Source organism: Hemicordylus capensis, chromosome 3 (genome assembly GCF_027244095.1).
Source record: "Hemicordylus capensis ecotype Gifberg chromosome 3, rHemCap1.1.pri, whole genome shotgun sequence".
NCBI lineage: Eukaryota > Metazoa > Chordata > Lepidosauria > Squamata > Cordylidae > Hemicordylus > Hemicordylus capensis.
Genome location: NC_069659.1, coordinates 359,261,888 through 359,277,804, shown reverse-complemented (window position 1 = coordinate 359,277,804; position 15,917 = coordinate 359,261,888). Strand labels below are relative to the sequence as shown.

General features: G+C 52.4%; 1 protein-coding gene across 15 annotated transcripts in view; it reads right to left on the bottom strand.

Annotated features, from left to right (window-relative positions):
• Positions 1 to 15,917, bottom strand: part of DLG1 (discs large MAGUK scaffold protein 1) — a 190,919-nt gene that overhangs the window by 110,380 nt on the left and 64,622 nt on the right. For 3 of the 15 annotated variants that reach the window (XM_053304418.1, XM_053304419.1, XM_053304420.1), the window contains exon 1: positions 556 to 1,118. The exons of 11 other annotated variants lie outside the window; for them this stretch is intronic. In XM_053304418.1, coding sequence (XP_053160393.1) covers positions 556 to 756 — 201 coding nt within the window. In that variant the 5' untranslated portion in view covers positions 757 to 1,118. Of the gene's footprint in view, positions 1 to 555; positions 1,120 to 15,917 lie in introns of those variants that run through there. One more of the 15 variants, XM_053304416.1, reaches the window with a different exon arrangement.

Below are 15,917 nucleotides of genomic sequence, written 5' to 3'. Positions count from 1 at the left end.
GCAGGGAGGTGCCTGCCCCACCCAGCCCCGTGGAACTGCTGCGGCCACAGAGCAAGAGGAGACCAAGAGGACCTCTCTCTCTCCCCCAAGGAAGCCAAGTGGGGAGGCTACAGGAAGGAAGCCGGGCTTCACTCCAGCAGCAGGCCGGCAGGGGCCCAAAGGGTCCCTTGGAGGGGAGCCGCTTGGTGGCAGGTCTCTGCCCCCAGGACGGCCCATCTCTCGGAAGCAGGGCCCTCAGAGCAGCCTCTGGCTCTGGCTCTCAGCAGCCCCAGCCGGGGAGCCTTTGGGGCCGGACGTCTCACCTCCCCGCCGGGGGCTTCGCTTCTCCCTCCCATGGGCACACCCCACCACGCAGGGCCACCCAGTTCTGCTAGGCCGGCCCCACGGAGCCCCCCCCCGCCCGCCGCCAAATGTCAACGTGTAGCCAGAGACCCTTTTCCGGCCTCCAACGCCCCTGCCCCCAGCCCAGGCTCTGCACGCCACCCCAGGGGCGGGGGGCAGGAGAGCCCCCAGTGGTGCCCAGGGCGGCTCCCTCCTTCCCCGCAGAGGCTGTACCTGGCCGGAGCTGGCGGCAACCGACATGCAGTCCCAGAAGTGGTGCCTGCGGGTGAAGAAGGCGAGGAGCTGCTGCCAGCGGGAAGGCTCCTCCGGCAGCGCCTCGGCAGCGCCCGTCCGGGCCCAGAGCTTGTGCGGGGGCGCCCCGGCCCGGCTGGCCCGCGAGTAGAGGAGCGGGCTGTGGCCAAAAATGTAATTCATCTCTGCAGCAGCAGCAGCAGCCGCCCGGCAGGTGGTTGCCAGGCGCTTCCCTGTCAGCGGCGGAGCAGTGAATGAGCAGCCAGGCGGCAGGCAGGATTACAGCCACCGCCGCCGCCGCAGCAGCAGCAGCAGCAGCCCTCCTCCTCCTCGGGAAGGGGAGCCGGCCTCCGGCGCTGCCGCTCACAGCCCTCGCCGCCGCGGAGGCACCGGTGACTTCTCCCCCAAGCTGGCCCTCCTTGCCCTGCCGGGCTGCCCAGGGACAGCGCCTCTGCCTGCCGGGCCGGCCTCCATCCCCGAGGCCTCTTTTGCCAGCAGGCAGCAGGGAGTGAGCCCCAGGAGCAGCCAGGCGGCCCCCTCTGGGGATGCGCCTCATCACACACACACACACACACAGAGACAGACACGGCGGGGCGGGGGAGAAGCGCCAGGAGGAAGCCAGCCTCCAGTCATCACAGCCTCCCGTGCCAAGAAGCCGGCGGCTCCTCGTGACTGACAGCTCGCAGCCACTCGGCAACGGGCGGGGGGGGGGGGCAATGCACCGCCATCTCCTTGACCACCTGGCTATTAATAGCCCCGCGTTTCTCCTGTGGAACTGGGCAGGTGGCTTCGTTCACAAGCAAGCCAGGCCGCCAGCGCTGTGGCTCCTCGCGCTGGACACGTGCACAGCCAGCTTTGAAGAGGGGTCTGGTTCCTGGCCTCGCCTCCGCCCCACAGCAGGCGTCCTCCGAGCAGATGCTGCACCCACAGCTATGCACTTGGAAAGGATGTTACAGGATGGGGAACGGTGCTGGGGAGGGCTCCAAAGCAGCTCCCTGGCAAGGCAAAGCCACGCCGGGGGCCTTTCGCTACAGGGAAAGGGGCCTCCAGGCAGACATGACCCAAGCTGAGCACACTGAGCATGCTTGGGAGCGGAGGGGTCAAGCAACCCATCCCTCCTGCCTTCTCCCACCCCGAGAGCCAGCAGACATCCCATGAGACTGACTGCCAGGCAAGTCGGGACGGACACAGGGAAGCACTTCCCCACACAGCGCATCATGAATCGGCGGCACTCTCTGCCACGGGATGCGGTGACGGCCACAAGCTGAGATGGCTTGAAAAGAGGCAGAGACAAATGAATGGAGGACGGGTCCATCGCTGGCCACTAGTCCTGTTGCCTGTAGGCTACTTCCAGGCTCCGAGGGCGGAGGTCTCTGAATCCCAGTGGCAGAGGAGGACGTAAGAGCAGCCCGGCTGGATCAGGCCCAAGGAAGCCCATCCAGTTTCACTCAGTGGCCCACCGGATGCCTCTGCGGAGCCCACAGGCAAGAGGGATGTGCCCACCCTCTCTCCTGCTGTTACTCCCCTGCAACTGGTATTGAGAAGCATCTTGCCTCTGAGTTGGAGGTGGCCTATAGCCCTCAGACTAGTAGCCAGTGATATCTAAGTACTACCGAAAGCCATCCAGGTTGGTAGACATCTTGTGGCAGAGAGTCCCACAGGCTAATTATACATTGTGTGAAAAAGTCCTTGCTTCTGTCAGTTCTTGGGCCACCTACTGGCACAGCAGGGAAATGACTCGATTAGAACCCTTTCCCTGGTTTCTCAGGTTGAGGCGGTGGCCAGGAGCGCTTTTTATCAGCTTCGGCTGATACGTCAGCTACGCCCATTTCTAGAGGTGAATATCCTTAAAACAGTGGTACATATTCTGGTAACCTCCAGGCTTGACTACTGTAATGTGCTCTACGTGGAGCTGCCTTTGTTACAATTGGTACAGAATGCGGCAGCCAGATTGGTCTCTGCGACAACACAAAGGGACCACATAACACTGGTTTTGAAAGAAGGCTGCCAATATGTGTGCGGGTGAAATACAAAGTGCTGGTTATTACCTATAAGAGCCCTGAACGGCTTGGGCCCAGGCTATTTAAGAGAGCGCCTCCTTTGTCGTGAACCCTGCCGCCTTCTACAATCTTCTGGAGAGGTCCAGTTATGGTTGCCACCAGCTCGTCTAGTGGCGACTCAGGACGGGCTTTCTCTGCGGCTGCCCCAGGGCTTGGGAAGATGCTCCCTGCTGAAATGAGAGCATCTCCTTCTCGGTTTGTGTTCAGGAAGACCCTCAAGACTTTCCTGTTCTCTCAGGCTTTTAATTAGAATTTTAATAATCTCTTTTATATTGGTTTTTATTGTGTTTTATGCATTTTAACCTGTGATTTCAATGTTGGTATCTGTACACTGCCTAGAGATTTACATATCAAGTGGTATAAAAATATGATAAATAAATAAATAAATTGGCAAGCCAGAGGTTGCTGGTTTGAATCCCCGCTGGTCTGTTTCCCAGACTACGGGAAGCACCTCTATTGGGCAGCAGCGATCTAGGAAGATGCTGAAAGGCCTCATCCTCTCGTCCTGCGTGGGAGGAGATGGCCATGGCCAACCCCTCCTGGATTCTACCACAGACAGCCAGAGGGCTCTGTGGGCGCCAGGAGTCAACACTGACTTGACGGCACACTCGGCAGTTCTAAATTTCTTGGCAGTTTTCCATGGGATGATCCCTGGTTCTAGTGCTATGCAAGAGGGAGAAATGTTTCCCTCTCTCCACACCATGCATGACTGGACAGACCTCTATCATGCCGCCCCTCAGTCTTGCTGGGTGGCTCTGGGCCAGCCACTTCTCTCTCAGCCTAACCTACCTCACAGGGTTGTTGTGAGGAGAAACCGAAGTATGTAGTACACTGCTCTGGGCTCCTTGGAGGAAGAGCGGGATATAGATGCAAAATAATAATATAATGTCCTTTCTGAGGTATGGTGACCAGAACTGTACACAGTACTTCAAATGTGGCCATACCATAGATTTGTATAAGGGCATTATGATACTAGCAGTTTTATTTTTCACTCCCCTTCCTGATGATCCCTAGCATGGAATTGGCCTTTTCCACAGCTGCTGCACATGGAGTGGACCCTTCCAACGAGCCGCCCACCACGACCCCAAGATCCCTCTCCTGGTCAGTCACTGACAGTTCAGACCCCATCAGTGTATATGTGAAATTGCGGGGGGGGGGGTTGCCCCAATGTGCATCACTTTCCAACAGCAGGAGAGGGGGCATGCCTTCCTCTTCCCTTAGGCATCTGGTGGGCCATTGCAAGAAACAGATGCTGGACTACATAGGCCTGGGGCCTGATCCTGCAGGACTTATGTACCACGCAGTCCCTGCCTGCTTGCAACTCGTGCAAGAAAGATGTGGCCCATGAAGTCTTCTGGCAACGGGGAGGGAGGTGGGGCACCCAGGCCCAGGGGGAGGGGGAAGAGACAGCTAGAAGAGGCTTGAAGAGAGAGGTGAGTTTCAAACTGCTTGATGAGGGGTTCTTTTAGCCCATGAATGTCAGAGCACGAGGCATCCCCTTGAAAAGGAGCCAGACCAGGAAGTGGAGGGGAACAGGCAAGCACCACGGGAGACCGAGGTGCAGCTGAGCGCTCCCCTCCTTGCCTCTCTCAGACCACTCCTGGATTGGTCTCCTGGAACCCTCAACCAAGCATCAGTGCTGGACAAGGCCTTGCCCGCGCCACAGAGGCCCTCTCCTTCAGAGGCAGGCATTCTCCTCCAAACTACCCCTGCAGTGCTGGATTCAGGCTCCCACCCGCCCACCCCACAGTTGCTGGTGCCTCCCTTGCGTTCCTTTTTAGATTGCAAGCCCTTTGGGGACAGGGAACCATCTTATCCCCTTTCCTCCCCTATGTTAACCACTTGAAGAACTTCTTTGTGGCAACGCGGTATATGCATATTCATCATCCTCATCCTCAAAATTTTGGCAGCTGAGGTGGATGGTGTGGATCCATCCAGATTTAGGTAACACTGAAATTAACTGGACCACATGATAAAGAGGGTATGCAGTGCTGCTGCCAAGGCTCTCCCCGCCACTCGAAGGGCAGTGTGGACTCAGCTGCCTCTCAGACTGACCGCCAGAGCCACCGGTGATCTACCTGGCAAGGAATCATGTGGTGGGGCGGAAGAAACAGCCATTTCCGTCCTTTGATGGGAGGTGATACGGCATTGGGAGGTCGACATTTGTAGGGAGAGGAGAGCAGAGCAGCTGAGACACTCAGAGATACAGAAGCCTATTTCATTATTTCCCCCGTTAAGGAAGTACTGTTGGTATGGATTTATGCTGAATGAAGAAATGACGACAAGGATCTCCTCTCCTTTTATAGGTTCTCCATATTGCACCAGCATTCTTTCTTTTGGAAGATTCTTTCAACACAGCCCGGCTATACTGCACAGGAAGATGTTCCACACACGAAGGAACATGGGAGGGTGGTGGCGGCCATGTCGAAGGTGGGTGGAACAGATCCCATGGCCAAGGGGTGTGGAGCCCAACCGATCCGTTCTGAGCACATCTGGAACAGACGGACACACCACCACACCTGTGCTGATTTTTCAGGTTCACCCAAAGTTCTTGTTTCATGCCTGGGTTCTTAGGGAATCCTCACAGGCATCTTAACACCAGGCTGAACAGAGCTGGATTTGACATTAAACAAAACAAAACAAAACTGTGTTAATGAACACACCAATTTTAAGTGGAAGCTGTTTAATGTTTATGGCAAATTCACCACCAGAAGCTTCCTTTCTCCATTCTTGTCAACTCTTAAGGAGCAAGATTCTGCCCCCCCCGCCCCCCCCACACACAGAGACATCTGCACAGGAGGCAGAGAACACAGCAATCTTCCACATACCACCACCTGTTCAGCTCTCCAGTTCTCCCTGAGGGCTTTTCCATAGTCAAAGAAAACAACTGCAACCAAATTTCAGCCAACTCGCTAAAAGCCTGAGGATTAGAAGGGAAAGGAACAGAAGACACCTGAAATTTGCCAGCCAGGAGATGGTGGAGTAAGATTACTAAAAGATATCGCTAGGCGAGATAGACGACAAGAGTGCAAATGGACAAAGATTCTACTCAAATCCAACAGGCTACAACACAGCCTGAACATCGGAAGATCTATGCTCTGACAATACATGTGGCAAAGAAGCAATTCTCTTCTGCCCACATTGCACCCACAAGTTCACGTCCAGAGGAGTTGTCCCGGGTTCTGAGAGAGATAATATGAGTCCCTTCCTGCTTTAATCAAAATTTAGAATCAACGGTTACCCACTGTGACGGATGGTTTCACTTGGAGACTGTTGCTCTGCAAAGTGAGAGTTACTGTATGGAGTTCCACAAGGCTCCATACTGTCTCTAGTGCTCTTCAACTTCTACATGAAACCTTTGGGAGAGATCATCAGGAGATTTGTCATCAATATGCTGATGACACCCAACCCTATTTCTCCCTAACAACTTCATCAGGAAATGGCGTAACTTCCCTAAATGCCTGCCTGGAGGTGGTAATGGGCTGGATGAGAGATTGGCTCCAAATAAGGCAGAGGTACTGATTTTGAGGGGTCAGGACCCAAGAGGTGGTTCAGATGTGCTTGTTCCCGATGAGGTTACACTTCCCCTTAAAGATCAGGTACATAGCTGGGGAGTGCTCCTGGATCCCAAACTCTCTCTGGTTTGTCAGGTTGAGACCGTAGCCAGAGTGCTTTTTATCAACTCAGGCTGACAACGTCAGCTATGCCTATTTCTGGAGGTAAATGACCTTGAAATGGTAGAACATATGCTGGTTTGACTATCACTGTATACGGGGCTGCCTTTGTACACAGTTCAGAAACGACCGCTGGTATACAGATTGTGGCAGCCAGGTTGGTCTCTGGGACAAGATGAAGGGACCATGTAACAAACACAAAGTGCTGGCCATTACCTCTAAAGCCCTGAATGGGGCTTGGGTATTTAAGAGAGCACCTCCTTTGTCATGAATTACAATTTATATTGTAAACACTTCCTAGAGGTGTGTATCTCAGGCGGTATATAACTATGCTCAATGAACAAAAATAAACAGCCGACTGAAACGGATCCTCCCCGAAGAGCTGCTATGCGACATCAGACCCAAAGGCCTCTCTTGCCCAGCTGCCCATTGACACACTGACCCACCAGATGCCTCCAAGAAGCAGGGAGGGCGGGCAGGCCAGAGCCCTCTCCTGTTGCTGTTCCTAGCAACTGGCACTCAGCAGCAAGCCCGTTCTGAACAGGCCAGGAGCTTCCAATAGCCACGGACAGACCTCCTCTTCCTCCAGTTTAGCTGTCTAAAAGAGTGGCCAGCGTCACGTCTTCTGGCACCACCACGCTTCATCCAGTCCTTTTGCACAGTGCAAGCAAGACCCTCTTGTCCAGCCAGAAGCTCCTGCCAACATTTCCTTTGACAACCCCAACTTCTAGTGAGATGAGAGAGGGAGGAAAAAACCCCTCTCTCTCCCCACTTTCCTCACACTATGCTAGTGTACAGATTCAGACAAGGGATAAACTCTAGGAGAAAAGAGGAGTACAAAAAGCCTGCTCACAGCTAAATGGAAATGGCAAATCTTGTCAAGTCCGGGGGCAGAATTCTTTTGTGGTGTAAAGATACCTAGATGGGGTGCAAGCTTGTCCTTAGAGGCTGGTGAACATTCCTGGTCTGAGCGGCATATTCAGCATCTAACAAGCAGGAAACAAACTCAACATAAAACTCCAGTTTTGATGGGTGGTGGGTGTGGGTGGTACCCGGGAGCTGGTGGTCACTTAAGAGTGCCACAGAGAGAGAGCTGCGAGACCCTCCCACCAAGTTCCAGTTCAACACAGCCTAGTCACAACTGTCACTGTACTGGAGGGTAAAATCCTGTGAGTGTTAGTAACAAAATTCTAGAAGGAGACCCCTCAGAAAATGAAACGTCAGCAGAGCACCCAGTAAAGCCACTAAGCCACCCCAAGTTGTGCTGTAGCGGCATTAATTCAAAAGACTGCTTGTGATCTCCCTACATTACGCCCCAGGGCTCCCCCCGCCCCAAGAGTCCCTCCACGTCCTCTCAGGAAGTAAGGACTTGCTGCTCCTTGGAAGGATGCACTCTGGATATTTAGGCAAGTCCAAAGAATTAAGAACCAATTCATCCTGCCGTTCCCATTCACTTACCAAAACATGAAGGTTGAAGTGCCTGGACTGCCGAACCCTCCTAAGGAGGCTCCTGCTCCTCTTCTGAGCGTGCCACACCCAGAGGAGCATGACGGCCTCACGGACCGGGTCCCCCAAAGCGTCCTGAGGAGCCAGACCCAAGAGAGCCGCTCGCATCGAGCACTCCAGGAAACCCCCAAGCAGCCCTGGCACTGGCTGATCTCCCCCGCCCCGCCCGCGTCCCCCAGCTGCATTGATTGACTGCATCTGGATTAATCCAACTTCCATCTGTTCCTTGTTTGTGCCTGCTCACGGTTTGCAGCTCATGCTGGCCCTGCGCAAAGGGCTGCTCTCACACAGTTCTTCTGTTCCCAAGGGCCAACCTGCTGAACACCCGGCGCCTTCCCACTGATGGGGGAAATGTCTCACTCACAAGCAGTGCAAAACCCCCTTGGGAGCATGAGAGAACACAGCGCGGCTCCGGCCTCCCCAGGCGTCCCCCTAAGCAACACTCCAGTGGCAGCTCACTCCTGGGCAACAAGAGGGCCTCGCCCACGGATGCCCAAACTGGATCCCAGCCGGGCAGCTGAAAGGGGATTTCCCACCAGCATGCCACGGGCCGTTACCCTCACATTCTCCGTGGGAGGGTGCCAGAAACAACTGTGGGGACCTGATGAAGGAACTCTCATCCTGGGAACACCAAGGGGAGCAGTCACCCCAAATCTATCTACCGGGCAATCTGGGGCAATGGTCACTAAAGAGCAACAATACTCTACAGGGCTAATCTAGATGATGTCCACCCTTTTAAAGGGCCTTGTTTTAGGCTAGGTGTTAAGAAAGCACACGGACCTAAGCAAAGATTCCATCACCAAGGACCCAGGTGGCATATAGCTCTCTCCTGCTCCTAAGCACTGGCTCCAGAGACCTGGTGGCAAGTTATCATGACAAGGTATGGAGCTTATCTCCCTAAGCAGTTAGCAAGAAGGGAGCTTGCATCAGCTTAGAGAGAAGTTTCCAGTGTTGCTCGTCCTGCATTCGTTCTTCTGCCCTGCTGGCCCCACACCCACCCCTGCCCCACACCCCAAACCAGCCCACAATTCACCTTTGCCTCATTTCCACACAGCTCCCTTTGCCAGTGCTGTGGGCTGGAAAAATCCCCACTGCTCTATTTTTCTGCAGAAACATCTTTATTTGTAAAAATGCTAATTAAATTTATGAAACAATATAGCATAACATACAGGTTCCAATACAGTATCAGGCAAACTGGGTAGGTGAGAAGTTGTAATTAACTTTTTTCAAGCGATCATCCCTAAGATATGTATGAGAGGGAGACTCTCCCCTAACACACACACACACACACACACACACACACACACACACCTGATTTGTAAACAGGGGTAAAATGACATCATAGCCCAAGTCAAAAACCAAGTTATGAATTTCACCTGACTGGTTGATTTGACTGGCACAGCCAAAACTAGAATTCTTATTCCACACCAGATCGTACGTAAAAGCAAAACTAAACCTGGGATAAGTTTTGCTTTCACTTCAAGCACACACACAGAGCAATGCCTTATTTCTTTGCCCAACTTAGGAAATTGAAAGCATCTGTACAAAACATTATTTTGTATTGTCTTCAAATTTGTACAAGTATTCCAATAAATAAAGTGTCGATATCAAGCTTTATATTTGTGAAAATATAATTTTTAAGCCACAGGAATCTGCTTCGCCACTCCCAGAAAATAGAAACAAGTTGTTCTGGTAAAAACTAATCTGCCTACTTTCCTTTCACTATAATCTTTACTGATAAGTAACATCCTCATAAGTTAGCCGACCTCAGCCTTAAATGTTCACATGTCCGCCACCTGGAAATGGGGTGGATGATATCACAAACTATGCCACTGAGGTGTCCCTATGAGTCACTCAATACAACTGTACCAAATCTGGTACTTGCACCTCAAACATTCATGAGTCCACCATCTTGAATCAGAGTGAATTAGATCATAACAAACTATACCACTGAGGTGCCCTACGTCCCTACAACTGTAGCAAATTTGGTTCAAACTGGCTAGGCAGTTCACAAGTTAGCGCATTCACGCCTCAAATTTTTACGCAACCGCCATCTTGAATAGGGGTGGATGACATCACAAACTCCACCATTGAGGTGTCCCTGTATGTCTTTACAGCTGTGACAAATTTGTTCAAATCAGTTAGGCAGTCCACAAGTTAGCTCACTTGCGCCTCAAATGTTTACACTTATTCCATCTTGAATTGAGGTGGATGACAAACTACACTGTGGTGGTGTCCCCATGTGTCACTCACTACAACTGTACCAAATTTGGTTGAAACCGGTTAGATGGCCCACAACTTAACTTAATGATTTAATTGTAAACCACCCAGAGACGCAAGTTTTGGGAGGTATAGAAATATTTTAAATACATACATACATACAATAAACGTAGCCCACTTGCAACTCAAATATTTGCACGTCCGCCATCCTGAACTGGGGTGGATGACATCATTACAAACTATGCCGCTGAAGTGTCTACAACCAGGGCCGCAGAAGTCCACTCGTATACTCGTCCGAGACAAGTGATGCCTCTGAATCCCAGTTGCAGGGGAACAACAGCAGCAGGAGAGGGGGCATGCCCCCCATGCCCTGTGGGGGGCTTCCAGAGGCATCTGGTGGGGGGGCCATTGTGTGAAACAGCAGGCTGGACTGGGTGGGCCTCTTTGGGCCTGATCCAGCAGCAGGGCTGTCCTTATAAGCATAGTTCCGGCAGGGAGAGTGAGGAGCAGCCCAGTGGGGGGTACTCCAACAGAATCACAAACCTCTGTCCGAGGCCTGCCTTCAGGGACACACACTCAAAATTCCAGAACTATCCGCCGGGGGAAGGCTCACAACAGACCACGGCAGCCACCCCACCTGCCGACCCCAGAGGCTCACCTGCTGCACAAACGGAAAACCTGGAGAACAGAGCTGAGAGAAATGCATCCCTCCTGCCTCCTCCGAGAGGTCTCCATCACACATGCCAGAGCAGCACAGCCCTCCAGGATGAGCTCCTGGGGGGCAAAGGTTCACTCATTTACTGACCTGACATTGAGCAAGGTAACCTTCACTCATGAGGGCTAGGACCGCCCACAGAACAAGATGGGGCGGGGGAGAGTCAGGAGTAGGTATGGCTCACAGCTGCCTCCACACTCTCCCTGGAATGGTCTGCCCAGCCAGCCCACTGGCCATCTCTCCCTCTCCTCATCACACATCCAACGGAAGCCCACTCAAACACCCTTCCCTTAGCCCAGTTGCCTACCCAAACGCCACCAAAAACTGCCTTGAAAGAACACCGGCCACACCAAGTGGAGGAAGAGTTGGAAAACACAGCCCTCCTCTCTCTTCCATCATCAAGCAAACTTGTATGCAGAAGACAGACAAAGATTCCTCCTTAGCTTAAGAACGGAGACTACACAAGCAAAGGCTGACCTCCAACCACCACCAAGAGCCCCCACTTGGCTGTGCTCTCACCCCAAACCCCGGAGCAAACAGGGATGGTCCATTTATCCAGCTGGCAAACCCCACCCACTGCAGCCTGGGGCCTCTCACAATTCCAGGTCTCTCAAAGCACAGAAGACACCCAGAGAGTCTGTCCAAGAAAGCAGCGAGGCAGAAGACAAAGGCAGGCAACAAGAAGTCTCTCCAACGTCGCAAGGTGCCTTCTGCGTTCTCCCCCCCCGCCCCCCCCCTCTCTCACACACACGTACTTACTTACTTACACTTTTTGCTCTTTGAAATGTAACACCACTCAGACACTGGGAGGAAAGGAGCCTCAGGATGCTTACCTGTAACTGAGGTAGGTTCTTCTAGTGGTCACCTGTTGATTCACACCGATGACCGATGGGTCTCTCACCTGTGTGGAAGCTTGTTTGAGAGCCTTCCAAAGCTCTTTATCCCTGCTTTTTGGCAGGAGCTCCGCCCCGCTCTGGGGCACAGTGTCTGTCTTCCCTCAGTTCGAGTGTCTGCCAATCTGCAAAAGGCTGCAGCGGGGGGGACGGATGGGTGTGTGAATCTACAGATGACCACCAGAAGAACCTCAGTTACATGTAGGCAACTTTATGTTCTTCAGCCTGGTCTCTGACGATCAAACTGATGGGTGTATCACAAACTGAGTCACACTCACCTGATTGAGGGAAGGCAGTCACTGGAAAATTGACTGAAGTACTGCCCGGCCAACACTGCATCCTGGCATACTCCAACATCCAACGTGCAGTGCAGGATGAAGGAGGTAGGATGAGCCCATGTGGCCGCTGGGCAGATGACCGATCATTCCTGCTGAAGTCAACACTGCCCTTGTAAGAGTGGGTGCGCAGCAGTTGCTGCATGGGTTTGCCCGCTAACTGATAAGCTAGGGTAACTGTGTTCACTATCCATCAGGACAATGTTCAAGAAGATGGCTCCCATTGTGTCACACCCATGAGTGACAAAGAGGAGTTTATCCTTGTGGTAGGTCACTGCGCGCTGCACACAAGAAGGCCAATGCCTATTGCACATCCAAGGTGTGTGGTGCCAATTCGGTTGGGTTCGAAGGGTTTGAGGAAAACACTGGAAGTGTAGCGTCCTATGAAAATAGGAGACTTCTTTCAGAAAGAAGGCAATGTCGTGATGGAGTTGGACCTTGTCCTTGTGGAAGACCCAGAAAAGGTGGGTCTTCTCTGAGTGCCCTCAAATCATTAACCTCTTGGCTGATGTGATGGCTACTAAGAAGTTGGCTGAGATCACAAGCTGCCATGGGCTCAAAGGGTTTCTGCATCAGTTGGGTAAATATCAAGGGCTAAATAGTTAACTCACAAAGGGGTGAGTGGAGGCTTGTCCGGGTAAGTATGGGCTAGATCCTTTTAAGAATTCCTTCATGGTAGGATCTCTAATGAGGGAGATGAACAGTACAGGATAACCTCGCTATTCGCGGAACCACTATTTGCGGTTCTGCGTGTCCACAGGTGTCTAATAGACACCCATTTTCAGTATCTGCGGATACCGATGGGATAAAACCCACGTATCCGTGGTTCCTAGGAGGGCTGGAAGTGACCATGGAGGTCACTTCTGGCCGCCATTTTGTCTTGAGAAGAGGGGAGGATACAGGAGAAGCCATTTTGTGGCTCATTTCCTGGAAACAAACTGACTTTTTCCATGATTTGGGGGGCCATTTTGTCCTTTGGGGGGCATGCCAGGGCACATGGGGGACCCGCTGAGCACACCATAGTAAGTCTGGGGCAGTTTGGGGGCTTTTTCAGATTTCCCCCTCCACCCTGGAACCTAGCCTCCTCTTTTCCCACAGCCCTAATGCTTCGTTACTCGTGGTTCTGTTACTTGCAGTAGAAGGTGAGGAACGGACTCCCCACAAGCAGCAAGGCTTTCCTGTACCAATGTGATGGCTGCCATATGGACTCATAGCGAAGAAACAGACCTGCCTAACTTTTTCAGATGTAGGAGATAAGAGCACTAAAAGTCATGGAAGGAGATTTGGGGTCTTGACTGTGTTGACTGCAAAAAAGAAATGCACATCTCTTCCACTTCAGCCCACACATTCAGTGTGTTGCAGGTTTCCTGGCCGCCTGCAGGACAGTCAGGAGGCTGGAGAAGTTGGACAGGCTGGGGAGGTAGAGCCCTCCAGGAAGGTAACAATTTCCTCATGCCAAAAAAGTGGATGAGAGGCAGGAAGTGTAGGAGATACCGTCCTTTTTGCAGTAGGCTCCTTTCTCAGGGCCACTGGCAAGTCCATAGAAGGCCTTTTCTTTGGTATCTTGTAATGCTGAAGAGCTTGCGTAGAGAACTGCGCTGGGTTCGATGGGCTTCTTAGCTACATCTCGCGCAGCCATCTGTTTCCCTTTTGCCAGAGCACTAGCCTGTTTGTAACTTTACTAGCCATACAATAATAAAAGGATTGCTGGGGTGGGGGGAATTTGGTCCCCTCAAAAGAGGGTGAGGGGAAAGGAAGGGGGCAGGGTCCTGGCGAAAAATAAAAACACAAAACTGACAGACAGAAGTAAACCTTGAGGAAAGCTTAGAATAAAACAAGGAGGGCCGAGAAAGCAAAATGGAATAGCGGATTGGGGGGGGCGGGGTTTAAGAGCAATTAAAGGCACCTCACAGAAGAGCTGTTCGCCCACCACCGGACAACAAAGAACGGAGGGAAGACGGAAGCTGTGCCAGGGATAAAGCAGGGATGGAGAGCTTCAGGACGTCCCCCAACGGGCTTCTGCACAGGCACGAACCTCACCGGTCATCGGTGTGATCAACCGAGACTACGCCGAAGAACTGCTAGCAACTCACGTCCCTCCATCAACAGCAGCCGGAAGGAGGAGGTGGCAGGGCCCCACTGGGTGAAACTGGGAGGGCCGGAGACTGAGGAAGTCTAGAACTGAGGGTGAAGCTGCGCCCAGGAAGCAAAAGGCCTCGTCCGGCGCTCCTCCCTCGCCGCCAGCCGCTCCTTGCTCAAGTCTGAGAGGCAGGCGGCAGCGGCGCAAAGGACTGCTCAGTGGCAAGGCTGCCCCCACGAGGCTCCCTGGCAGAGCCTGACACCGCGGACGGCACCTTGGCAATGGGGCAACCCCCAGTCTCTGGCGAATGCAGTGGCTGTTGCCCCAAGACTAGGTGCAGTGGCTCTTTCTCTTCGTGAGGGCAAGCACAGCCCACGAGGGTGGCGCCTTCTCCGCCGCTGACCACACAGCCCTGACTAGGGGAGGTGGGATGCACCTTCCAGTTCTGACTCAGCCCACAAGGCAGGCCGACAACATGTATGGATTGATTTGACTTCCATACCACCCTTCCAAAATGGCTCAGGGCTGCTTTGCAGTAAAACAAAACTAAAATCAATTAAAATCAACAACTCTAAAACAACATAAAACCATTCTTAAAACCGTTTTTAAAACCCTGGAAAACCAAGCCAAACCTTTAAGGCTTAAAAATAGTTTAAAAACCCTGGAGGGCCAGGCCAAACAGAGAGGTCTTAAGGGCTCTCCTGCAGGCCAATAATGAACTCAGATTACGGATTTCTGCCGGGAGTGCATTCCACAGCCCAGGAGCAGCTACAGAGAAGGCCCGCCTCTGAGTCGCCACCAGACACACTGGTGGTAACTGCAGACGGACTTCCTCAGATGACCTTGACGTGTGGTGGTGATTGTGCAAAAGAAGACGCTCTCGAAGTTAACTTGGACCTAAGCCGTTCAGGGCTTTAAAGGAAATAACCAGTACTTTGTATTTTGCCCGGAAACATATCAGCAGCCAGTGCAACTGTTTCAAAACAGACATAATATGGTGCCTCTCTGGGTTGCCCCAGAGACCAATCTGACTGCCGTATTTTGAACTAACTGAAGTTTCCGAACTACGTACAAAGGGAGCCCCATATAGAGCACATTGCAACAGTCAAGCATGGAGGTTACAAGCTGATGCACCACTGTTTTGAGGTCATCCTGTTCAAGGAATGTACGCAGCTGTCAAATTAGCCAAAACTGACAGAAAGCACTCCTGGCCATAGCCTCCACTTGAGATACCAGGATAAGGCCTGGGTCCAGGCGTACTCCCAAGCTCCATACCTGCTCCTTGCAAGGGAGTATAACCCCACCTAGCGCAGGAAGGTCTAACTCATCCCTCAAATTCTGAACCCTATGAGCACCTCCATCTTGCTTGGATTCCGCTTCAATTTGTTATCCCTCAGCCAGCCCGTTACTGCCTGTAGGCAGGAATTTAGGGAATGAATGCCACTTCCTGATGATGCAGATGAAAAGGAGAAGTAGATTTGGGTGTCATCAGCATATTGATAACACCCAGCACAAAATCTTCTGATGACCTCACCCAGCGGTTTCATGTAGATATTAAAAAGCATTGGTGACAGAATAGAGCCTTGAGGAACTCCATATAACAGCTCCCGTTTTGAGAAGCAACTGTCACCAAGCTCCACCATCTGGAATCTACCCAAGAGATAGAAGCGGAACCACTGCAAAGCAGTGCCTCCTATCCCCAACACCCCCAGGCAATCCAGAAGGATACCATGGTTGATGGTATCGAATGCTGCCAAGGGATCCAAAAGAAGCAGTAGAGTCACACTCCCCCCATCGATTCCCCAGTAAAGGTCGAATCGAAGCCAACCAAGGCTGTTTCAACTCCATAGCCAGCTCTAAA